Source organism: Actinia tenebrosa, unplaced genomic scaffold, assembly GCF_029948245.1.
Source record: "Actinia tenebrosa isolate PJP-AT-01 unplaced genomic scaffold, QUT_ActTen_1.0 PGA_scaffold7__59_contigs__length_16204524, whole genome shotgun sequence".
NCBI classification, from domain to species: Eukaryota; Metazoa; Cnidaria; class Anthozoa; order Actiniaria; family Actiniidae; genus Actinia; species Actinia tenebrosa.
Window position 1 is genome coordinate 15,973,412 of NW_028292584.1, and position 24,278 is coordinate 15,997,689.

At 39.6% G+C, this 24,278-nt stretch overlaps 2 protein-coding genes across 2 annotated transcripts; one reads left to right on the top strand and one right to left on the bottom strand.

Annotated features, from left to right (window-relative positions):
* Positions 1-50: 50 nt before the first annotated feature.
* Positions 51-23,799, top strand: LOC116287423 (polyphosphatidylinositol phosphatase SYNJ1). Its single transcript, XM_031694104.2, has 22 exons — positions 51-314; positions 404-490; positions 1,545-1,815; positions 2,452-2,677; positions 3,227-3,310; positions 4,218-4,279; positions 4,552-4,648; positions 4,905-5,074; positions 5,538-5,619; positions 6,367-6,519; positions 7,226-7,394; positions 9,587-9,875; positions 10,385-10,525; positions 10,917-11,109; positions 11,617-11,775; positions 12,672-12,948; positions 13,991-14,096; positions 14,472-14,675; positions 14,872-14,950; positions 15,765-16,107; positions 17,138-17,469; positions 21,526-23,799. Exons 1-22 carry the CDS (start codon positions 191-193, stop codon positions 22,384-22,386), a joined length of 4,509 nt encoding a protein of 1,502 aa, XP_031549964.1. The 5' UTR covers positions 51-190; the 3' UTR covers positions 22,387-23,799.
* On the bottom strand, positions 19,906-20,938 carry LOC148905760 (uncharacterized). The gene is made up of 2 exons (XM_089040252.1): positions 20,200-20,938; positions 19,906-20,110 (listed from the first exon to the last, which is right to left on the bottom strand). Exons 1-2 carry the CDS (start codon positions 20,634-20,636, stop codon positions 19,906-19,908), a joined length of 642 nt encoding a protein of 213 aa, XP_088896378.1. The 5' UTR covers positions 20,637-20,938.
* Positions 23,800-24,278: the final 479 nt, after the last annotated feature.

The following is a 24,278-nucleotide window of genomic DNA, read 5'->3' on the forward strand; positions in this document are numbered from 1 at the left end:
TATCGGCAAATCTAGATTTTAATGGTTCAAAAAAATCCAACAATCCGCACTCCTGGAAGTTCCACTTCCATCCTGAGCCAGTGGTTTAGACAAGGAGGTGACAGCGGTCATCTACGGGAAATAAAGATGGCGGTCGCCAAATAAACAGAACTATTTTGAGAACAAAAATATTTACAGCTTAAAATTAAAAATGCTGATAGGAAAATCTTTTACTTGCTATACTAAAACAGATAAAGACCCTGTTTCTATTCTCCTGGAATGCAAACACCGTACGGAAACATTGTTGTTTGAGAGTGGAGCCATAGCCCAACTTTGTAAGTAAACCTTTAGCTTAAAATAGTATTACTAAGAATTATTAGTAGAAGTATGTAGAAGTTAAAAATGAGTATTTTTTAATATATAGCTCAGTTGGAGACAGAGACAATAAAGAAAAACTATACAAAAGTCGTGGACGCGTATGGTTGTCTTGGAGTATTGAAAATCAATCTTGGTAAGTGCTGGATGAGTGAGTTAAAACCTTTCGTTATGAGCTTAAATATCTGTCAATCTTTCTTTTAACTCAATTGTTTATTAATAGTCTTGTACTTTCGAGGTTGGAAGAGAAACTTGGGTAGTTGAGACCTTTGGAACTTGTACTTTCTATTTGTTATTGTAATGATAATGAATGAAGGGCTTCGTTATTCAATATTTCAATGAGCTTCAGCTTAAATAGCTTTTATATTATGTTCATGATATGTCTATTGTTTCTAATATTTTTACCAAGAATCTATAGAGGAATATTCCACTTCCCTTAATATCTATAAGATATAAACTGATTTCAATAATATGATAAGTTTTATTACATCTAAATATATCTCAATTTTCCTCTGACTAATTCCTGTTGAAAATCTCGTGTTGTAAAGGTTCCTCATTTAATCGCTGCAATCTTGTTATAAGCATAATATGTTTTCTACTATTAGTTCAATCTCATATGAGTCTCAACTTAATTAATTTGTCTTTTCAAGTATTAATAAACAAAAAAAATAATACTCAAGGGAATTATATGTTGTGTGCTCATAGCTTGAAGGCATCACAAGTAAAGGGGCCAAAAACATCACTATATATAACATGTACAATGCTGTCAAGCAGTACGAGTCTGTCATACTCAAGGGGGAGGGTGTAAGTTTATTTTTTGAATTGTGATACCAATACTTATTGGGAAGGCCATAGGTTATAACTGGTCATACCATGGGTCATTACCCCTAGCCCAGATATTGTCACAATCCATTTAACTACACTACTAGCCATAAATATTCCAAGGATGAGGGGGAGTTATGGGTGGAATTGGTATTACAGAGCATTTAGGGAATGTCATGGGACAAAATAGATGCCATCTTGGAATATGTCACCTCAGAAAGTCACACAATACACTGGAATTCTAACTTTTTAAAAGTCGATTTGTAACCTTTGAGCAACTTATGAGAATTTGGAAATATAAACTTATGTAAATTTTTAAATATAAAAATCCCAGAGCTCAATAACAGTTTATTTTTTTATGATTGCAGATGAGGAAGAAACAATTTATTTCCTAGTTCTTGTGACAGGCTGTACTTCTGTTGGCAAGATCCAGGAGAGTGAAATTTTCAAGATAAATGCTACCCATTTTGTCCCATTACAAGAAGGACAAGATGATGAAAGCATCACAGAGATCCGTAAATTGCTTAATTCAAGTAACTTTTATTTTGCTGTGTCTCAAGGTGAACAGTTGCCTCTAGATCTCAGTCTTAGCGCTCAGAGACAGCATGATAAACAGAAATCTGATAACCGATTTATGTGGTAAGTTTTGAGTTTGTTTCGTTTCTGGTGCTCAAAGGAAGCCTGTCGATGACCAACATGCGCAAAGGATTGTGGGGTTGAATGGGTGGAAGAAAAAGGCATCATTGGCTATTGACTTGTAGACTCGAGGACTCCAGGACATATTACTAATTAGACTCTGTAAGCTTGGGGTTTTTATTTTCTTGAGTCAAAAAAGATTCTTTGTTTGAGCTGTGGACCCATATTTATGTGTCTTTTCAAGTGCAACCACCAATAATGATACTATAAACTAATTATGATTTTGAGATGACAATACCACGAAATATTGACGGCTAGTTCGGAGAAAATATATTCGACATTGGCCAGTCACGAGTTAGCAACAAGCATAAAAATTTGATGCTCGTGTGCTCAAGCTTTCCTTTTCGTTGCGCATTAGCCAATCAGAAACCTTAATTTTGAAATGATAATAGCACACAATATTGTGGTCTCAAAATTTAGTGAATCGCGATACTCTAGGGAATGACACTTGTTCTGGAATGGGATTTTTCAAACAGTCGTTCCCTATTATTAATCAAGCCAAAAGGGTATATTTCCCATAAGTAGTTTACAGTTTAATTTTGTTATAAATACATAATTTTATATATACTAATTTCCCAGGAACCGTAGTCTTCAGGTTCATGTTGAAAAATTTGGTGTTAATTGTTCTCACTGGTTGTTGAGTATAATGTGTGGTGGTGTAGAAATCAAGACTGTTTACATTGGAGCCAAACAAGCAAAGGCTTGCCTAATTTCCAGGCTGAGCTGCGAGAGGGCTGGCACTAGGTTCTATGTGAGAGGGACTAATGATGAAGGTCATGTTGCAAACTTTGTAGAAACTGAGCAGGTGGGTTCGGCAGTGGTGTACACTATACAGTGTTAGTAACGATACTACACTATCAGTGCTCCTTATTATGGGTACTTTAAGATAAAGCCACTCATGCAGAGAAGCTAATAGAAAGAAGTCTAAACAGATGTGGAAATTTTTATATTTATTCTTTTAATAATAATAATAATAATATTAATAATAATAATAATAATAATAATAATAATATGTAAATGAGGCTGTAGGCCCAGTCCAATTTGGTAGTCAGAGGAATTTTTCGAGTCTAATTATTTCTTGATTGGGTAACATGAAATCCCATTACCTATTAATTATATAGCTGCCTAATTAATCCCATATCAAAAGACCTGTCCAATTAAGAAAATAATTGGACAGTTACCTATATGGGATTAATGAGAAGCTGTATTATTAAAAAAAAAAAAAAAAAGAGAAGCTGTATAATAATAATGATAATAATAATAATAATAGTAATAATAATTCTCAATGCTCTTTCCATTTCATATTTTTTCGTGGATGCAGAAATAGATGCCTAACAATGTCTTATCATTTCAGTTGATAGTTCTGGATCAGACGATAACATCTTATGTACAAACCAGAGGATCTGTCCCTGTGTTTTGGGAACAACCTGGCCTACAGGTACCAATATAAGTATAGGAAACCACATGATCTCCAGTGCAATTCGGAATTTATAGGTAGAGTGATGTTTTGAAAGTTCTCAAAATTGGACGAGCTTTGGGTGAGTCCAATTTAAAAACTTTCAAAACATCATGAGTATCTCAAAGATGATTATCTATGATACACTCAACAAAATTGAGCAACTTAATTGGGACTCTACAGAGTACAATTTGAGATTTAATTGTACGCCTCTTGTCCAATCAGAACCGAGTAATTTTGTTGAGTGTATCATAATACTAACAATATAAAATGAGGCTGAAGCTGAGGTTATGCAATCTAGACATGCATCTAAAACTGTTGGTAATGTAAATGAGCAACATTGACATCTAAAGTTGTTGGGCCCAATATCCTGGTCAGTCTGGCAGATGCTATTGGGGGATGATGTTTGGGAAGCATTTGAAACACATCAAATTTTTGAACTGACATTTCTTTGCATTGAAGCACACACCCAAAATGTTGTGCAATACATTTGACCAAATGGGGTGCAACACTTGCAATGAAAGCCTGAAGAATAGTTAAAGCCTTAAAATGTCTTGAAAAAAGTTGAAGTCTTAAAAATTAACGTTTTAAAATAAGTAAAGTAAAGTACACCTATATTTAACATCGGTAGTTCCTTCAGTTGAAATTCAACTGCTATCAATGGAAGCCGATGGTGCACACTTTACCCCTTCTCGCCATCAGTGCAGTGTTTTAAGAGTATTTAAAGATGAAGCTACACGGATTAGAGAGAAGTCGAAACAGACATGTAGATCCTAAGGATCGAAGCATGGACCTCAAGCTCTGAAGGCGGTGCACTAACCAACTGAGCTACGCCTGCTCCTTTTGATTACTTGGTATATTAGAATGTTCATTTTTTTTCTCCTTTTAGTTTGGTTCACATAAAGTTAAGCTGTCCAGAGGTTTTATTGCATCATCACCAGCATTTGACAGGTAATCATTGTTTAACACAATGCCAACAGTTTCTCTGAAGTCTGCTCTTATGCAGATCATCACACACAACACTAATCAAACTATCGTGGGTTCAAACCCTTCATTTCTGGTGACTTTAACGGTGAGATGGTTGGCTGTGGCTCTGTCATCATCACTAGAATGTCGGAGGCTTGAGTGTTACTCAATTCGTCCATAGATCCTAATAGAATGCATTAGCTTTATCGCAAAGAGTCTATATCTGATGACAGTTATCTCTCTGTTGTCTTCTCCAGACATATTACGGCTTTGAAGTCACTATATGGACAGAATTTGATAGTAAATCTGCTTGGAATCAAAGAGGGAGAAAACACTCTGAGTACTGCTTTCCAGGTAATGATTATTTAATCGTACATGTTACATTTCTTTGTCTGGTGTTTTTAGTATCCTTGGACTACTACATCTCACTATACTAACCAAACAAACAGCCAACCAACCAACGAACCAGCCTGCCCTGACCACCTATGGTTTTTTTTCTGCATGTATCTTGACACATGCAGGTTACATTTTCTTCCATCCCCTATCCCACCCACCCACCCCTCCCATGTGAGCCAACCAGAGTATTGACTATTATGTTATCGTCTCACAGGACCAGCTGAAGGATTCTGTCCATGGTCACAATACACCCATGATTTGCTTTGATTACCATAGAATCTGTAAGGGTGGACGGGCAAGCAAACTAGCGGCACTCAAAGACAAAGCTAAGCCATCGATGGATGAATTTGGATTGTTCTTTGCTAAAGCAGGAAAAGTAGAAAAGTGAGTCTATAACGTCTATAACGGGGGGGAGGGGGGAGAGTACTCCCATAAAACGATACGCGAGATGACATGATAATAGCCCACTTCAGAGATACGCTTCGCTTGTCAAGTACAAAGGTTTCAGTATGAGGCTCCGTGCTAAATGCTCAGTCATTCGTGAAAAGATAAAAGAATAACTTGCATTTAGCACTGAGCCTCCAACTGAAACCTTTTTACTTGACAAGCGAAGCGTATCTCGGAAGTGGGCTATTGAATTTAAACTAGGTACCCCTTTCAGAATCCCAGCGCAACACTCCTACCCAAATTCTGGCGGAGTGCCCCCCCCTCCCCTGGGGTATATAACAACCTTGTTTATTCACGTGCATACAAAAAGTTAGTGCAATATTGTCTATAAACCTTTTTCGAGTTCCGCTCTGGGGTTCCTTGATTCCAGACTCATTTACTATAACCGATTTCCTTGCAGACGTCAGAAGGGTGTCATACGTTCAAATTGCCTGGACTGCATCGATAGGTCTAACAATGTACAAACATTCTTTGGATTTGAGGTACGACTGAAACGTGGAGGCTTGAGGGTATCATCCCCAATGAACTGCACTCAATAATCCATGGGAATTGTTTACTGCCGATAGGCTACATTTTGCCAAGGGTTGCTCAGGGGCGTATGCATTGCCCCCATTACCCTTCTGACACTTATAAATCGCACCTCTATTGGGCTTAAATGAATTGTCGCCCTTGACTGCATTGTCAACTCCTTATCAGGTACAGAATGCCCTGGTTCTATGTTGTTTCGTTTATGTTCTAATGAAGTCTTGCAACCAGAGCCCATTCATTCATTGGGTGTCATGGGTGGCGAAGTGGTTTACCGCTCGCCTCTCACCACTGTGGTCCGGGTTTGAGCCCTGGCTCAGACTGGATCTTATGTGAGTTGAGTTTGTTTGATGTGTTGTTCTCTCCCTTGCCACGAGGGTTTTCTCCGGGATCTCCGGTTTCCTCCTTCCATAAAAAGCAACATGTGAGTTGAGTGTTGTATGTTGTATGTTGTAAATATAGGGAACGTAGTGGTAGTGCGTGTGGAGGGAACCTCACGGAAGAGCCCCGTTTGGGGAGTGGTGGTTGTAAAATATATATTCACTGTATTGTGCCGACACAAGGCGGGCTTCCTGTGCTGTAATGGTATAAACTCAAGCATTCAGAGAATGAACCTTCTTACACCGAAAGTTTTAGGTTTTAGAGTCACCACGTTGTACGATTGATGATCTGCATACGCATTCTTTTTTGTTTTGTCCTGTCAGATGTTAGCGGTCCAGATGCAGTGTCTTGGTTTGGCTAACAAAGCATCGATTGTCGCTAGATTTGAAGAAGCATTCAAAGTGATGTGGCAAAAAAATGGCGATAATATCAGTAGGATATATATAGGAACTGGTGCACTTGATGGTAAAGCAAGGGTAAGTGTGGGAAACAAGAGTATTAACTAGAATCAGCGAACACAAACAATAGATCTTTTCGGCTCAGGCGGAATACTTTCCAATTACAGACCACGTGACAATCTCCTTATAATATAATTCTTTGTTCGTTTGTATCCATATTCATGTGTCTTCACATGCACATCGTTAAACAAAGAAATGATACTCTAGGGAATGACACGTGGTCTGAAATGGAAAACACTACCCCCAAGCTGAAAAGGTCTATTGTAAATAAGCGATATGGAAATGCCTTTAAAACATCGTCATTTTTTTCAAAAAGCGGTCTCTCACTGCCTGGTTGAACTAAGAATAAGAGTTGAGTTTGTTTGATGTGTTGTACTCTCCCTTGCCACGAGGGTTTTTCTCCAGGTTCTTTGGTTTTCCTCTCCATAAAAATCAACATGTGAGTTGAGTTTGTTCAATGTGTTGTTCTCTCCCTTGCCACGAGGGTTTTTCTTCAGGTTCTCTGGTTTTCCTCCCTCCATAAAATCAACATGTGAGTTGAGTTTGTTTGATGTGCTGTCTCTCCCTTGCCACGAGGATCTTTCTCCAGTTTCTCTGGTTTTCCTCCCTCCATAAAAAATTGTGTGTATTAAGTGTCAGTAAAATAATCTTATGGAAATCACTTACTGTCCTCCCCCACCCCTCCCTTATAACATCTTGTTTTACTTTTTCATTTGGTTAACAGGTTGTCAACAAGCTGCGTGATGGCGCACGGTCTGTCAAGAGAGCTATTCGCAGTAACTTCTTAGACGGCAGTAAACAGGAAGCCATTGATATGCTACTGCTAGGCAACACATTCTCAGGGGAGCTTGGTGAACGTGCACGTGCACTTCTCAATCCATCGTTCTTACACTGTAAGTATTCTCTTTGCAGTAAGGCATGCAGTACTGATTTTTAGTGGGTCCGAATTCCTTTTGTCGAAGAGACACAGAATGGCGCTATAATGACAGAGTGTTATAAACTTGGTCTGACGTCATATCCACCATGTTGGATGACAACATATTTGATCTTTGATTTCTTTGATTTCTGATTACATTAACTAACTTGGCAGCCACACTTTGTTTTTATGGAAATCAACGGTGGAGTAGCGGTAGTGCACTCATCTCTCACCTCTGGGGTCGGTTCACAGACTCGGCATCATGTCCCTTGATTCAAGGGTTTTCTCCCGTTTTCCACGCTAAATTACAATTCGCTCTGTGAGTTAGACATGCTTTGACTTAGCTCAGCCCAGAGGTTGTTTCAGGGTTCGATCTGTGAGTTATCCGTGCCCTGACTTAGATCAGCCCAGAGGTTGTTTCAGGGTTCGATCTGTGAGTTAGTCGTGCCCTGACTTAGATCAGCCCAGAGGTTGTTTCAGGGTTTGATCTGTGAGTTAGCCGTGCCCTGACTTAGATCAGCCCAGAGGTTGTTTCAGGGTTTGATCTGTGAGTTAGTCGTGCCCTGACTTAGATCAGCCCAGAGGTTGTTTCAGGGTTTGATCTGTGAGTTAGCCGTGCCCTGACTTAGATCAGCCCAGAGGTTGTTTCAGGGTTTGATCTGTGAGTTAGTCATGCCCTGACTTAGATCAGCCCAGGGGTTGTTTCAGGGTTTGATCTGTGAGTTAGTCGTGCCCTGACTTAGATCAGCCCAGAGGTTGTTTCAGGGTTTGATCTGTGAGTTAGCCATGCCCTGACTTAGATCAGCCCAGAGGTTGTTTCAGGGTTTGATCTGTGAGTTAGTCGTGCCCTGACTTAGATCAGCCCAGAGGTTGTTTCAGGGTTTGATCTGTGAGTTAGTCATGCCCTGACTTAGATCAGCCCAGAGGTTGTTTCAGGGTTTGATCTGTGAGTTAGTCATGCCCTGACTTAGATCAGCCCAGAGGTTGTTTCAGGGTTTGATCTGTGAGTTAGCCATGCCCTGACTTAGATCAGCCCAGAGGTTGTTTCAGGGTTTGATCTGTGAGTTAGCCATGCCCTGGCTTAGATCAGCCCAGAGGTTGTTTCAGGGTTTGATCTGTGAGTTAGTCGTGCCCTGACTTAGATCAGCCCAGAGGTTGTTTCAGGGTTTGATCTGTGAGTTAGTCATGCCCTGACTTAGATCAGCCCAGAGGTTGTTTCAGGGTTTGATCTGTGAGTTAGTCATGCCCTGACTTAGATCAGCCCAGAGGTTGTTTCAGGGTTTGATCTGTGAGTTAGTCGTGCCCTGACTTAGATCAGCCCAGAGGTTGTTTCAGGGTTTGATCTGTGAGTTAGTCATGCCCTGACTTAGATCAGCCCAGGGGTTGTTTCAGGGTTTGATCTGTGAGTTAGACGTGCCCTGACTTAGATCAGCCCAGAGGTTGTTTCAGGGTTTGATATGTGAGTTAGCCATGCCCTGACTTAGATCAGCCCAGAGGTTGTTTCAGGGTTTGATCTGTGAGTTAGTCGTGCCCTGACTTAGATCAGCCCAGAGGTTGTTTCAGGGTTTGATCTGTGAGTTAGTCATGCCCTGACTTAGATCAGCCCAGAGGTTGTTTCAGGGTTTGATCTGTGAGTTAGTCATGCCCTGACTTAGATCAGCCCAGAGGTTGTTTCAGGGTTTGATCTGTGAGTTAGCCATGCCCTGACTTAGATCAGCCCAGAGGTTGTTTCAGGGTTTGATCTGTGAGTTAGTCGTGCCCTGACTTAGATCAGCCCAGAGGTTGTTTCAGGGTTTGATCTGTGAGTTAGTCATGCCCTGACTTAGATCAGCCCAGAGGTTGTTTCAGGGTTTGATCTGTGAGTTAGTCATGCCCTGACTTAGATCAGCCCAGAGGTTGTTTCAGGGTTTGATCTGTGAGTTAGTCGTGCCCTGACTTAGATCAGCCCAGAGGTTGTTTCAGGGTTTGATCTGTGAGTTAGCCGTGACCTGACATAGATCAGCCCAGAGGCTCCGGGCTTCAGGGTATCGATGAAATCTGAAGGTTTTTATTTTATCTTAAGGTTATTCTATTCCATTGAAAGTGGACTAGTACATATATTATACAAGTTGTTTAGGACTTTGTGTATCACTTGAATGGCTTAACATAATTAATGTATTTTACGTTTAGCTTCTCCCAAGATACTTCGCGAGCTTTGTGACAGACACTTGGAGTACACCACGTGGTCACACATTAGGGTGTGTGTTGGCACGTGGAATGTAAATGGTGGACGTCACTTCCGGTCCATAGCCCATAAACACCAAACCATGCATGGCTGGTTACTAGACTTCCATGAGAGTTTACCGGACAGTGGGTATTCAGAAGTAGATAAGGTGGACTTTAAACAGCCTACTGATGTATATGCTATTGGGTTTGAAGAACTGGTTGATTTAAATGCTTCAAATATTGTCTCCACAAGGTAAGTTTTAGTTTTAAGCTATTAGCCTAAAGACATAAATTTCAGTCCAATGTGTGAGTTAGTCGTGCCCTGGATTTGATCAGCAAAGAGGTTGTTTAAGGGTTCTATCTGTGGGTTAACCGTGTTCTGACTTAGATCAGCCCAGAGGTTGTTTCAGGGCTCGATCTGTGAGTTAGCCGTGCCCTGACTTAGATCAGCCCAGAGGTTGTTTCAGGGCTCGATCTGTGAGTTAGCCGTGCCCTGCCTTTGATCAGCCCAGAGATTGTTTCAGGGTTTGATCTGTGAGTTAGCCATGCCCTGACTTAGATCAACCCAGAGGTTGTTTCAGGGTTCAATCTGTGAGTTAGCCGTGCCCTGGCTTAGATCAGCCCAGAGGTTGTTTCAGGGCTCGATCTGTGACATAGCCGTGCCCTGACTTAGATCAGCACAGAGGTTGTTTAAGGGTTAAATAAACTAAGTGCTAGTAATTCTTTCAACGTTTCGTGAAAGTCCCTCTCTTTTGTCTCCAGCTCAACTCAGAGAAAAGAATGGGGCGAGGAGTTACGGCGAGTAATATCACGTGACTTTCCTTACGTCCTGGTCACGTGTGAGCAACTGGTTGGTGTTTGTTTATACCTGTTTGTTCGTCCTCATCTCGTGCCCTACATTAGGTAAGCCTGTGAATTAAGCTCAGAAAGAAACGTGGGACAAACCTTTTATACATGATTTCTAGGAGACAGCAGTATTTATGTATACAGGCTTTGAACCTCACGTGATAGCAACCATGACAAAAGGCACAACAATAGAGTCCTTTTCCCCTGGGAAACGTTTTTTCTTGTAAACCAGCTCAGACCAGATTTTATTTAATCAAAAAGTATTTAAAGTCCATGTACGTAAAGGTACATAGGGATCATGAGAAGGTACATGGAAAACTACTGGACGATATATTTGAGACGGTAGTCTCAGTATTATCGAATTTTCATGTCGTAACTGTTGTCTCGATCAGCGCGTAGCAATGAAAACAGTGATTTTCAATGTCTGTTTGTTGTTGTTTTGGTTTAGGGATGTTGCGGTACATGCTGTCAAGACAGGAATGGGTGGTAGTGCTGGTAACAAGGGTGGTGTAGCAATACGCATGCTCCTTCATGCCACCTCTCTCTGCTTCGTCTGTTCTCATCTGGCGGCTGGACAGTCAGGCGTACAGGACAGGAATAACGATTACCAGGACATCGCATCAAGAATAGCATTCCCGATGGTAAAACATTATCGTGCTATTAGTATTAGGAATCTACCATCATGTATCTTCCTGTACGCTGATCTACCAATCAGATCCTGCATTCATGTCACGTGTTTTTGTCCAGGATCGTACGATCAAATGGAACGAATCCACTTGGGTGTAATGTTTTGCCCATTTCAGAACACGTGTCACTCTGTTAAGAATAAGATTCTTTGTTTAAGTTGTAACCATATTCATGTGTCTTCTCATGCTCAACCGTTAAAGAAAGAAATAATACCAATCAGATCGCATAATCACATGTCACGTTGATCTATATTCATGTCAAGTACTGTTTATCTAGAGTCGTACCATCGGGGTCACATGACTAGGTCGATCAACCAATCAGATGCTGTATTCATGTCACGTGTTGTTTCTCTAGGGTCGTACCATCAGGTCACATGAATACGTCTTCTGGTGTTGGGATTTTAACTATCGTATTGACCAACCAATCAGATCCCATATTCATGTCACGTGTTGTTTGTCTAGGGTCGTACCATCAGGTCACATGACTACGTCTTCTGGTGCGGAGATTTTAACTATCGTATTGATCAACCAATTGATGACGTCAAGTCTTTCATCAAGCAGAAGAACTGGGATGCGCTGATTGAAGGAGATCAACTGATAAAACAGAGAAATGACCATAAGGTAGGATTATTGCCGTTCATCTGTCGTCCCGTCCACTCGTTTGGTCGTACATTTCCTTGTTCCCTTCCAATGTTTGCTATGAACCATTTTGTCAAAGTAGTGTAGTAAAATTTCGGAAAACCTGATTAGAAATTAGGCGCTAAACACCTTTATAATAAGCAATAGTTCCCTTTGCAGTTCCCTGTGCCATCTTGAAAAGTAGCCGTGCCTTTGCATCGAAGCGAGACAAACCGTGAGCTTGCAATGATAGAGACATGTGAATAATTGTCCAAGGTGTTTAAAAAAGGTCTCTATCATTGCAAGCTAACCTTTCGTTCTTGCTTCGATGCAAAGGCACGGCTGCCTTTCAAATTGGCGCTGGGAACTGTGAAAGGGACTATTGCACAAGACTAGGGTAATCTCAAAAGGGGTACCAGAGGTACTTGCAACTTTACTATAGAAAGCAATCTCAATCAGAGCCCTAGAGTGTTTCTATCATGGGCCATTAGGATGCGCATGCCATATCACCAAAAACTTTATCGATCGCAAACAACCTCTGGATTGATATGATTAAATGTACGAACTCACAGCTCGAAGGAGAGACCAAACAAACTCTACTCACATATGATGTCCAGTCTTGGAATAAAACCTGAGACCCCAAAGGTTGAATCACTAGCACTGCACTTCCCTTAATTCCCAATACTCCCATTTCGAGTTCGCCTTTGCTCAGTCTTAGCCTCGATTGTGTACAAAATTAATGTGTTCTTTTTTTTTATAAACAATACGAGTTGATTAAAATGCCACGGGTTTTAGTTGAATAGCTGAATATTATAACGCACAAAAGACTGAGCAAAGAGAACTCGAAACTGGAGTATTGTTGAACCAAAAATAACTTTCCGCGTGTTATTTCCCCCCAGGTTTTTCGAGGATACCATGAAGGAAAGTTGAACTTCGCCCCTACCTACAAATACGACTTATTCTCAGACGATTACGACACAAGTGAAAAAATGCGCATCCCAGCCTGGACTGACCGCGTCCTGTGGCGAAGGAGGAAGCCTCGGTACAAGTCAGAAGCGCACGTCAAAAAACATATGATTAATCGAACCAATGAACAGACAGGAGACTTAATGACTAATGAGGGGGAGGAGGAGCTGGAAGAGGATGAAGATGAGGATGAAGAAGAGGAAAACAGAGGTACATTTTGGTCGTAATCTATCTACCATTTCAAAAGCGAGAAAAACAAGAAATATCTTTATGAAACGTGTTTTTTTCACTCGGTAAAGATCTATATGTTAAGTGTATGCTACATCGAGTGTATAAGAGGTCAGTGGTTCGAGTCCCACGAGAACCCAACTGAGGCAGATTTTTTAATCTGCTTTTACACTCGATGTAGCATACACTTAACATAAAGAAGTATCTTATTAGATTTACCAGTCGATGGTGGACGGAAAGCCAAATGTTTTGCAACCCGCTTGTCAAGGCTACAAATAGATCGAATTAGAATTTAGAAGTTAATTTTTGTGGTAGGAGTAAAAACCAGAGAACCCGTAGAAAAAACCCTCGAAGCATAGGAGAGAATCAATAAACAACTCTACTCACATACTACACAGGAGAGAACTAACAAACAACTCTACTCACATACTACACAGGAGAGAACCAACAAACAACTCTACCCACGTACGAAACCGAGACTGGCGGGACTCGAACGAGCGCTTTCATCGCTACACCACCCGTGCTCCCCTAGGTAGTGCACTCACGTCTCACCTTTGGGGCGTTTTAAAAGTTCGATTCCTGGACTTGGTATAACAGTTATTCGGTATCCCTTGAATCAATGAATCAAGGGTGTTTCACCGGGTTCATTCTAAATTCCAACTAGCTATAGATCAGTGAATAGACCAGTTTCGAGTTCCAAGTTACCGCTGTGTTTCTTGATTACAGACTCATTTGCACAGGGTTAGCCTCGATTTTGTGCAGAATATTCACGTGTTCCAGTCAAGGTCCGTCAAGTTTCAAAGTGTTTGTATAGTTGAAATTGTGCATTCTTTTCTTTACCGTTGGTATTTATAAATATTTAGACACTGATGCGAGGCTAACCCTGCGTAAATGAGTCTGTAATCAAGGAACACAGCGGTAATTTGGAATTCGAAACTGGTCTATTATACAAACTTTTCCCCCTGACTTTGATCAGCCCAGATGCTGTTTCAGGAACTCGATAGCATTTGATAATTTTCTCTAGATGTCCAAACATCAGAAACGGATGGTCAAAGCTCTACAGACATTCATTTTCATCCTGGTAAAGTACTGTATTACGGGAAAGCTGAACTCAAGACTTCAGATCACAGGTATACCAGTAAGAGAAGAATGACTGTTGTATTCCTAGAAATTGATGAGACAAAACAAATATGTTTTAGAAAAGTATTTCATTCTATGCAGAGTTAGGCATCATTGTTGAATCCCCTTATCATAGGTCACGTGACAGCCATGTTAACTGGAACAATAGATTTTTGTAGAGGTTGTTTCAGGATTTGATCTGTGAGTTAGCCGTGCCCTGCCTTTGATCAGCCCAGAGGTTGTTTCAGGGTTTGATCTGTGAGTTAGCCGTGCCCTGACTTAGATCAGCCCAGAGGTTGTTTCAGGGTTCAATCTGTGAGTTAGCAGTGCCCTGACTTAGATCATCCCAGAAAATTTGAAGTTTGATTGTTGTTTTTTTCGTTAAGGCCTGTGGTAGCATTGATCGAGGTCGAGATCCAGGAAGTAGATTTTAATAAACAGAGTAAGGTACACGAGAGTGTGATGATGTCCATGGGTCCCGCTGATCCTACTATTGTAGTAACATGTGATGATCAAGATGATGAAGAAGGCATTGATATAGAAGAACTGTTGGAACTGCTAGAATCCTTTGGGACTGCAGTACTTGTCAGGTAACAGTAGAATTTTTTGAATTCGAATTCTGTGTTCCTTGACCGCTACAGAATTGGAAACTTACTCAGTGTTATGTCCTCCAAAGGGAGCTGCATTCCGACGTGCTGCAAGGGGTCTATAGGCTCCATAAGCAGCCCCAGCTCGGCCGTTCTTTTTTTCCCTTCAATTACTATATTTGTTTTGATCTAACTTCAGAGTGGTAGATGATGAAATACTCGTGTCGTTTGATGATGGTAGAAGTGCTTTAAAAGCATTACATCTGGATGGCAAACAGGTCTGTACATGTCACATCTGGGCTCCTCCTTCGTGTACCAGACACAGTTTACGTAATTCAATAGAAACAACAAAAGAACCCTAGTTATACAATAAAACGAAGTTAACAAGGAATGCAATAGGTTAATGCAATCCGGTACACGAATGAGGACCCCACATCTTGTGTTTATCGATGGCACTGAATGTTGTGGTTTGGACTTTTATATATCACGGGCAATGAACCAATCAGAAGGGCTGTTTTTTATCCATTGTGGAAGAGCCTTAAATATTTCATGGTATAGACTCATATACAACGACCAATGAACCTATCAGAATGTCGGATTTTTCCGTGGCGAAGTTAAAATGTTCCGTGGTATATATAGACTCTTATATACAAAGGATAATGAATCAATAGGAAATGTGTTTTTTTTTTCATGGTGTATACTTTAATAGACCAGGATTAATGAACCAATTTGAAAAGAGCTTTTTGTATATATTCCATGGTATAGACTCTTAATAGATATAACAGGTAAAGAACCAATCATAATAGTTATCATTATTTTCATGGTATACATTTTCGTAGACCACGGTTAATATAGCAGTTAGAATAGAGCTTTCTGTAAATCAATTGCTGGTTTGTCATCATTCTCAAGAGAATGAAATAACAAAAGACACGGCGGGCATGTTGGATGATATAACAAGAGAACAAATGAAGAATCTTTTGTTAAACTCATCCAACATGGTGGCTGTGAAAACCACCAATACGTATTTCATAGCTTAGATTCTAATACACCAAGAAAATCTATGAACATTTTTTATCTTTTGCTGTTCATCAGATTGCAGGAAAAACAGCACTTATCCGCCTGAAGTCCGAGAGTCTTTTGTCCAACACCGATCTAACAATACATTCGTTAATAACAAGTGATTCGTCTCTCACTGGTGATTCCGCGGACACAGCTATTCTCCCTCAACCAAGAGGCCGAGCCCTCTCCGATCTGTTATCGAGTACTAGCGAAACCAGTACGAACCTTCCGATCCTTGAGCCGATTAAAATACAATCAGCCGAAGGAGATAGTTCGGAAAGTGAAGCCGAGGAAGATATTGATTATGATGAATACAATAGCGACGATGAAGATAATAATATTGATACGAGACCAGAGGCTGATAGAGATATTGAAGGTATGGTTTATTTCAGTATTACCTAATGATAGTGTTCACGATGCATTTTAGTTTGAAAGGTATAATACGCTTCCTTTCCCCTTATTAGCCATTCACTCCGGCCGAGGGTTGATAAAAAAACTGGAACGAGTTGGCAATGTGAGGCAGTTTTAGAGAACGAAATAGACGCCATCTTGGAAATATGTCTTCTAAAATAGCTCCACAATGACTGCAAGGCCAACTCGACCTAGTTTTTTTCATAACCTCGGAATGGTCAAATACGTCCTTACCAATGCTAGCAGAATCTTTTTTCCCGGAATTTTTCTTTTCATCTTGGCAGTTAGAATGACGTGTTGGTAAAATGCTTGCCTAAACCTCTGTGGTCCGGGTTCGAATCCCAGTCGCCCCATTTGAGCTGAGTTGATTGGTCCTCTTTCCGACTCCGAATGTTTTTCAGGCCTACTCTTAAATCAACCTTAACTAATTCAAACTGGAGAGATGCGGAGAGACGCGGTCCACATACTCTCATCTTTGCATCATAATTACCGCGACCTAACATCTATTTCACCCCGGCCTGCTCTCAGTCTGACCTCTAGCTCAGCTGGTAGAGCATCGGTGGTACAATTCCGAAGGTCGTGGGTTCGAATCCCAGCGAGGTGGGAAATTAATTTTTCCGAATTTAATTCCAAGGGCTTTCGCCCGGAATAACCTCGTTCCCAAGCACTACAACTTACCTATATTATCTTCTACTAATTCAAACTGGCTAGAACTGTGCTCTTGGGTTATTCATGGACAGAATATATAATCGTTTTTCAGCGACAAGCACATCTAAAAAGCAACTGAATTTGCTGGTAGTTGGAGCAATATGCGAAACTCCAGAACTTAAATAATCATTTGAAAAATAACCCCGCCACTCTATGCTTTAAAATTTTCTACGCGTTTGCTCCTTCGGCATCCCAATTCAAGATGGCCCCAGTACCGCGGTATCAGTAAAGGCCTATTGAATATTACCATAATTGGATTAGTGGTTGACATCTCTTTTTGTTCACAGATGATGAACCCAGACCTAGGTCCAAACCCCCACGTCCAGCCCAACCAAAGCGTCCTCCGCCACCCAGACCTGCGGCTAAACCCAAACCAACACAGCATCAAGTTTCAAGAATCATCGAGGAACCCGAGCGAGCTGTTTTACCAGAGGACGATTTTAAGGGCTCACAAGAAACATTTGAAGATTTTGATCCACTGGCAGCAAGAGATGCAGAGAAGGCATCAGAAAAACCACGAAGACCTCCCCCACCTAGACGACCTGCCCCGCCCAAGATCAAACCAAAGGTCACTGAGGTTACGCACACTACTGTAGATCGTAGCAAACCTGCTAAACAGGTTAGTTAAAATCGAATGTTTTATCATATCAAAGTAAAACTTACTAAACAAGTTAGTTGAACCTAAACTAAATTTACGGAACATTTACCAGTTGCTTAATTCTTACTTAAAGTGCTACTATGACGAAAATCGCTCAAACTTGAATTCAGCTGAAACTTCCTAAGAATACTCTTTAAAGGTCCAATAATCACTGTATGAAGTGTTTTCTCGATATTCAGGACGAAGGTATGATATTTTTACGATTATTTTTTGGAGTCTGTGACGTCATACACTCAACATCAAACATTGCTACATATATTTCTTTGTATATAAATCCTTAATTTATTTTATTCCTATGAAGCCCAAAGGGTGGCTAATGTGCTTATTTCACATTTCTTGTGACTATAATTTATATTTTGGGGTGTTTGGGTATTTCTTTCTCCCTTTACTACTGATATTTTGATCATAAACTACAAAGAAATGTATGGAGCGATGTTTGATGTTGAGTGTATGACGACACAGACTCCAAAAAATAATCGTAAAAATATCATACTTTCGCCCTGAATATCGAGAAAACACTTCATACAGTGATTATTGGACCTTTAAAGAGTATTCTTAGGAAGTTTCAGCTGAATTCAAGTTTGAGCGATTTTCGTCTTAATATCACTTTAACGGCGGTGATACTTAGTTCTCATACTCATTAATTATTCATGAGGTAACTAGCCAATCGATTACCTCGTACCTGGTCACATGATGTATCTTGAAACTAGGTCAAGTGTCTTAAAGCCGGGGAGGGTTTTGATATCAGCAGGGAAGAGGTGGGGCTGATGAATTGGAACAAAAGAAATTAATTCAGTCGACCAACAACTGGATCAAAATTAATTCAGTCCAAGGACTGGAACAAAATTAATTCAGTCCAAGCATTGAATCAAGTCAATATATAGAAAGATGAAAACAGAAAATTTAATTCATCAAGCATTTATTTCAGAAGTTATTACCAATAAACTATAATCAATAATAGTTGCAAATATACTCAACACTTCGTTTAACAACTTACTTAGATATTAATGAAATTTCAAAACAATTTGCTATCGTAAACTTAGCATTTTCTATAAGTATAAATATAAGTTTTAGCATTCATTCAAGCGCAAGCTAGATTTTGAACTGGTTGATTGTAACATTACAGTTGCCAGATATATTGATAGGCCCGTCAGAAGAAAAGCTCCAAAAATTAGAACATGTATTTTCATTTAACTGAGCTTCGTGCTCATAACCAGTGATATCATTAAATATAGATTTTAATTCATTGATATCAAATACAGGCATTTCTATATCATTCTTAATTTCACTTCCCTTAATTTCATTCTTTGACTCAGATGAAACCTGTTTTGGCTGAGCTGGTGGGTTCAAAATGTTAGAAACTTTTTGCTCCTGCTCCTTGCTACTTTTTTCATATGCCAAAAGAGCATCACTAACGTGACCACTTCTGCTTCTTATAAGCTTTTCGTCAACACTTGCATTAAACAGTTTGCTAACACATGTAACGCGAAGACTATGGCTAGTTTTCCTTTTACTGCCAATTGCCAAGCACAAACTAGGAAGAATTTCATTGAGAGTATGAATTCCTACAACACAGTTTTTGTACGCAAATTTTCCGTCCTTATATGGCTGAAAATAGAAACCTTTTGCTTTAACACGAAGATTGTTTACGAGGTCAAAATACCGATTATAAATCTTAACCAAGCAACGCTCGTGGCTCTCATTGCCCTTTTCGTGGCAAACATGTTTAATCACTCTCGCTTTCTTTTTCAAATCTGCTATGCCACCATGAAATGTTTTGGAAGAATTTTCACGATAAATTATGGTATTATCGCCTTCTATTTCGATATCGCTAATCCTTAATTGCCTATGTTCTTGAGAACGCATGCCAAATAGTTTACCATTATAAAAGTACACTGTATTAAAGTGCTACTACGACGAAAATCGCTCAAACTTGGATTCAGCTGAAACTTCCTAAGAATACTCTTTAAAGGTCCAATAATCACTGTATGAAGTGTTTTCTCGATATTCAGGACGAAAGTATGATATTTTTACGATTATTTTTTGGAGTCTGTGACGTCATACACTCAACATCGAACATCGCTCCATACATTTCTTTGTAGTTTATGACTATGAAAATATCAGTAGTAAAGGGAGAAAGAAATACCCAAACACCCCAAAATATAAATTATAGTCACAAGTAATGGCAAGCACATTAGCCACCCTTTGGGCTTCATAGGAATAACATAAATTAAGGATTTATATACAAAGAAATATATGTAGAAATGTTTGATGTTGAGTGTATGACGTCACAGACTCCAAAAAATAATCGTAAAAATATCATACTTTCGTACTGAATATCGAGAAAACACTTCATACAGTGATTATTGGACCTTTAAAGAGTATTCTTAGGAAGTTTCAGCTGAATCCAAGTTTGAGCGATTTTCGTCGTAGTAGCACTTTAAGCAAAATCTTAGCTGTTGACTGGCCTAGTACTCCTTTCCTCCACATCGTCTCTTCCTCTTCTTCTGTAATCACCTCTTTTTCTTCCTTTCTATTAGTAACCCCTTCGGCGTGGACACTTTTCATCTCTGCATCCAGAATTTTTCTCAGTCCAGAAAAACTAAAAGAAAAACGTTCAGTTAGAATAATATAAGGTTTTATTCATGTGCAAAGTAAAGCAAATAAACAGAAAGTTTCTAATTAACTCACCACATGTTAGACTTGTCAAGCATATTGACGTCGTTTCGGTTTTTCGACTCTAGGTGGCGTTTAAGGCTAGCGATAAGCTGATAAAGCGTACGAGCAGGATATAGCGAACCTTTCTTGTTTGCTGCTTCTTCAACAAATTTGCCAAGCCAGAAGTTTAGGGATGGAACTGTCATAGTTTCCCATGCCTCAATATCCAAATTTTGAATGCTCTCTAGCGAGACATCCATGGAGGTAGACTCCAAACTTGCCACTTTGTTTTCTCTACTTTGCCTCCATTCTTCAAAAATATTCACAGCCCAGTTATTCTTGTAACGGGTTGAAATTGGCACAGCTTTTTGCAAAAGTTCTTCTTCTTGGGCTTGACTTTTCACTTTTCGAAAGCGTTTTAAAGGTAGAAGCTCCGCTTCTTCATCGCTGTCTCTTTGACGAGAAGCCATGTTGAAATGAATACATTCAGAGAAAAATAACTGCTATTTGCATAAGTAATTCAGATAGCATTTATCTTAAGAAATCCCAAAGGACGAAAGCAAAATAAAACCATTACAAAACAAAAGATTGTCATTATTACAACTAGGTGAATGGAGCGAAGATCATATACAATGAAATAAATACAAGATAAAAACAACATCCCTCCCGAATAATTAATGAGTATGAGAAGTCATTTCAAATCCTCCAAATCGGACTGGACGGGATTTCAAAGTCCTTGCAATTAGTTCCAGTCCTCGGCTTCGCCTCGGACTGGAACTAATTGCGCGGACTTTGAAATCCCGTCCAGTCCTCATTGTCGGATTTGAAATATTACATGAAGCCAACATTTACTGATCTTTGTGCAAATGAACCTTTTACTTCACTGCGTTAAAACCATTTTTGCATGTGATGTCATATTAATGGTTGGAACTCAAACGACATAATGAATTGGTTAAAGGAAAACATTTCTTAGCACGGACTGTTAGCATGCACAAGCAGTCTGTTAAACTTAGATGAGAATCCTTACATTAAAGAAGTACACTAAAATCCAACGTAACATAAATGCACGTTAAAACTGAAAAAAAAGTTTTTGGTGGCAGTAAAATTCAATTATGCATGTCTTATCACCAATTTTCTTCGTGACGATCTATCACATTATCTCACATAATAATGCTACTGTCAATAGAGCATGTGCATGTTACGTCATAACTACATCATTGGTTGACGATAAGAAAGCATTCCTCTTGAGCTTCTCTTGTTATATCAACCAACATGGCGGTTTTTATACTGTGAAGGAGTCACATGGTTGCACTCACTGTATGTTGTCAAGCAAACATGTCGGTTATGTTTGTTTTTAAGGCCTCTGGCCCTGGACACGCGGAAATTGGTATGCCATTTAACGTGCAACATCTTGGTCACGTGAGCGTAGATAATATCGAGGCTTTACTCATGGCTGCTAAAGACGATCCCACGCTCTTACCGTCATTTTTGGCCGCGGAAGAAAAGGCTCTAGGAAGTGATTCCCAGAAAGTCGAATCCAAACCAAAACTCGAAATCAATTCAAAACCAAAAGATTTTCTTGAGCCTGTGAAGGAGTCATCTCATGTGTCAGCGGTGAACACCAGTCCTGAAACGACACACACGGAGAACCCTCCAGTACCTGCGCGTAGATCCAGACCAACTCCAATACCCAGGTCAAGGTCCTTCGCGGAGTCAAAAGAAGCGGTGGACTGGGAGAAATTCCCAGAACCCACTGCGCATGCTCCACCGGTTGTTAAACCTAAACCCAAAACCAAACCGAAGCCGTTAATAACAAAATCTCATTCCCAGGCGATAGAGAATAATAGTAGGGAAGTTGACGATAAAACTGAAGGAATAAGGCCACCACCTTATACCTCGCCATTACCTCCAGCAAGACCTGCTCAGGAAGTTACAAGCTCCAAAGAAACTTTGGAATCTAATCTAACAGCTCCGGTACCTCCAGCACGCAGGCGGCATCTCCCAAAACTCCCACCAACACGACCAGTATCAGTACCCAATCTTCCTCAGTATGTATCGCAAGATACTCAGTCTGATAGACTGGACCCTGATGATGGCGCATGCGCAAAGAAAGCTGGTAGTATTCATGATATCGACAGGTTTGGTGAATCAAGTAGGAGTCAGATTATCACGAAGAAGGCTGGTCCTCCTCCAGTACCTCCACGAGTAGACTTAGAATAATTAAGTGTAAAAACTAACTATTAGGATTAATATTTATATTAATTCAAGTCCATTTGCTAATAATATTGTTGGTATTAAAAAAAAAGGTTAAAAGGTTTGTTAAGGACGTTCACGGGCAAAAGGTCCCACGTTGGTTTCAAATAACAAAATAAAAAAGGCGGGTCCTCGACTTTGTATTAGAGATTATAAGAGAGTAAAGACGATTTTATTACATTTTTAGATTTTGCTTATAAAAACATTGAAATGACGTTATCACGATGAGCGCGGGCTCACTAAATTCATGCGTAATAAGGATGCGTGCGAACAATGTATTGCCCATGAACGTCCTAAATAGCAGCAACATGACCGCCATATGTCTTTGTCTCTTGAACCTGAGTGTGGTTGCAAACCACAATTGGTATTTGATATCACGTTGATAACTGCTGGGCTTCAATCAGCTGATGAAATTCTTTAAATCTCTGATCTACTGTGCTGTCAGCCAGAAATATTATGGCTCAGCTGATGAATATTCTGCACGAGACAGCAAATGACGTCAGTGAAACCCAGCAATAGCCTTTCTAAGCGTCCGCGTTGTACATTGTTCTATATCTCTACCCATGCAGCTAGACTTTTTTTGTAATCGCTTTATTGACCAACTAAATCATGTCTGTGACCCTTAAAGTGGTAAAGGCTACCTGAATGGCTTAGGTAAATATGATATGGGTTTCACAGCCGCCATGTTGAAGGACAAAAAATTGGTAGTTTTCTCCGAGAAATGAAATCTCCTGTAATGTAAAAACATTGCATTGTTTGTGCTCTTCATCTTGGCTGTGGCGAAACCCTTTACGGGTTGTCTTTGTTCTTTTACGGCTCTCAAGATTACTCGCATTATTATGCCAACATTTACAGGAGAAAATGCTTTAATGCGGAAAGAATTTTAAAACAAGGTTCGTGCTACTCCTTAAACTCCTTGAGAACTCTTTGAATTTTTGCTTTGATCATTACTTGCATTGTTCTGAAATAGATCTAGTCAGAAAGATCGGAAAATTTGAAAGTCGACCATGTGCAACCACCGTGTAAAACCTTGGCATAGTTAGCTGAACATACTCCTTGAAAATTTGATTTTAGGTCCTTGTATACTCCTTGAATAGTTCTTGAATTTTAAGTGGTTATCTCAGAACGAACCCTGTTAAAAATATGATTTCTTATGATTTCAACACAATGCAACAGTTATCCAAATGAAGTTAAGGTAGTGAAGCGATGAAATAATAAAATAAATAGGCATTACAAATTTATTAGAATTTTTATCATTAAAAAATTAGGTATTTAATGTGAGGGTAGGTAAATTTGTATGGAGAGGAATTTTTCAATATTTTTTTGTAATAAGTTTATAGATTTTTTCGAGTTTATGAAATATAGATAACGTTTGAATGATTGTAGGCTTCCTCGTTTTGCCTTACCTTGCCTTGCCTTTTCTTTTTGCTATCTTTCATTGGTGTCGTTTCGTTCAATCTTTTTATACTTGTTTTCTCCCCTTTATTTCTTCAATCATCTTTTCACCATCATCTTGTGTCCCCAATTAGTTGTAGAAACTAACTACATTGACACTTAAATAAAGTGATGATGATGATGATGATGATGATGATGATGATGATGATCAATATCATCATCATCTTGCCTTTATTTCATTCCCTTTTCTTTCTTTCTTTTTCTCCTTTTGTCTTTCATCTACATCTACATCTACATTTTATTGTCAGCAGGAACTATACATTAAGTTATCACGCTAACTATTTTTCTTTTCTTGTCGATTTTTTCCATTTCTTTTTACCCTCTTTGACTCTTATCTCTTCCTTTATTCTTTATTTCACTTTTTCTTTCTTTTATCAGTTTTTTTCGATCATCTTATCTTTCTT

Excerpts from the sequence above, each read along its gene's own strand:
- LOC116287423 (XM_031694104.2), top strand. The coding sequence starts at position 191 with ATGCTGATAGGAAAATCTTTTACTTGCTATACTAAAACAGATAAAGAC. Across the intron at positions 7,395-9,586 it reads CAATCCATCGTTCTTACACT|CTTCTCCCAAGATACTTCGC; the intron begins GTAAGTATTCTC and ends TTTTACGTTTAG. Across the intron at positions 14,097-14,471 it reads CTCAAGACTTCAGATCACAG|GCCTGTGGTAGCATTGATCG; the intron begins GTATACCAGTAA and ends TTTTTCGTTAAG.
- LOC148905760 (XM_089040252.1), bottom strand. The coding sequence starts at position 20,636 with ATGGCTTCTCGTCAAAGAGACAGCGATGAAGAAGCGGAGCTTCTACCT. Across the intron at positions 20,111-20,199 it reads CTTGACAAGTCTAACATGTG|TTTTTCTGGACTGAGAAAAA; the intron begins GTGAGTTAATTA and ends TTTTTCTTTTAG.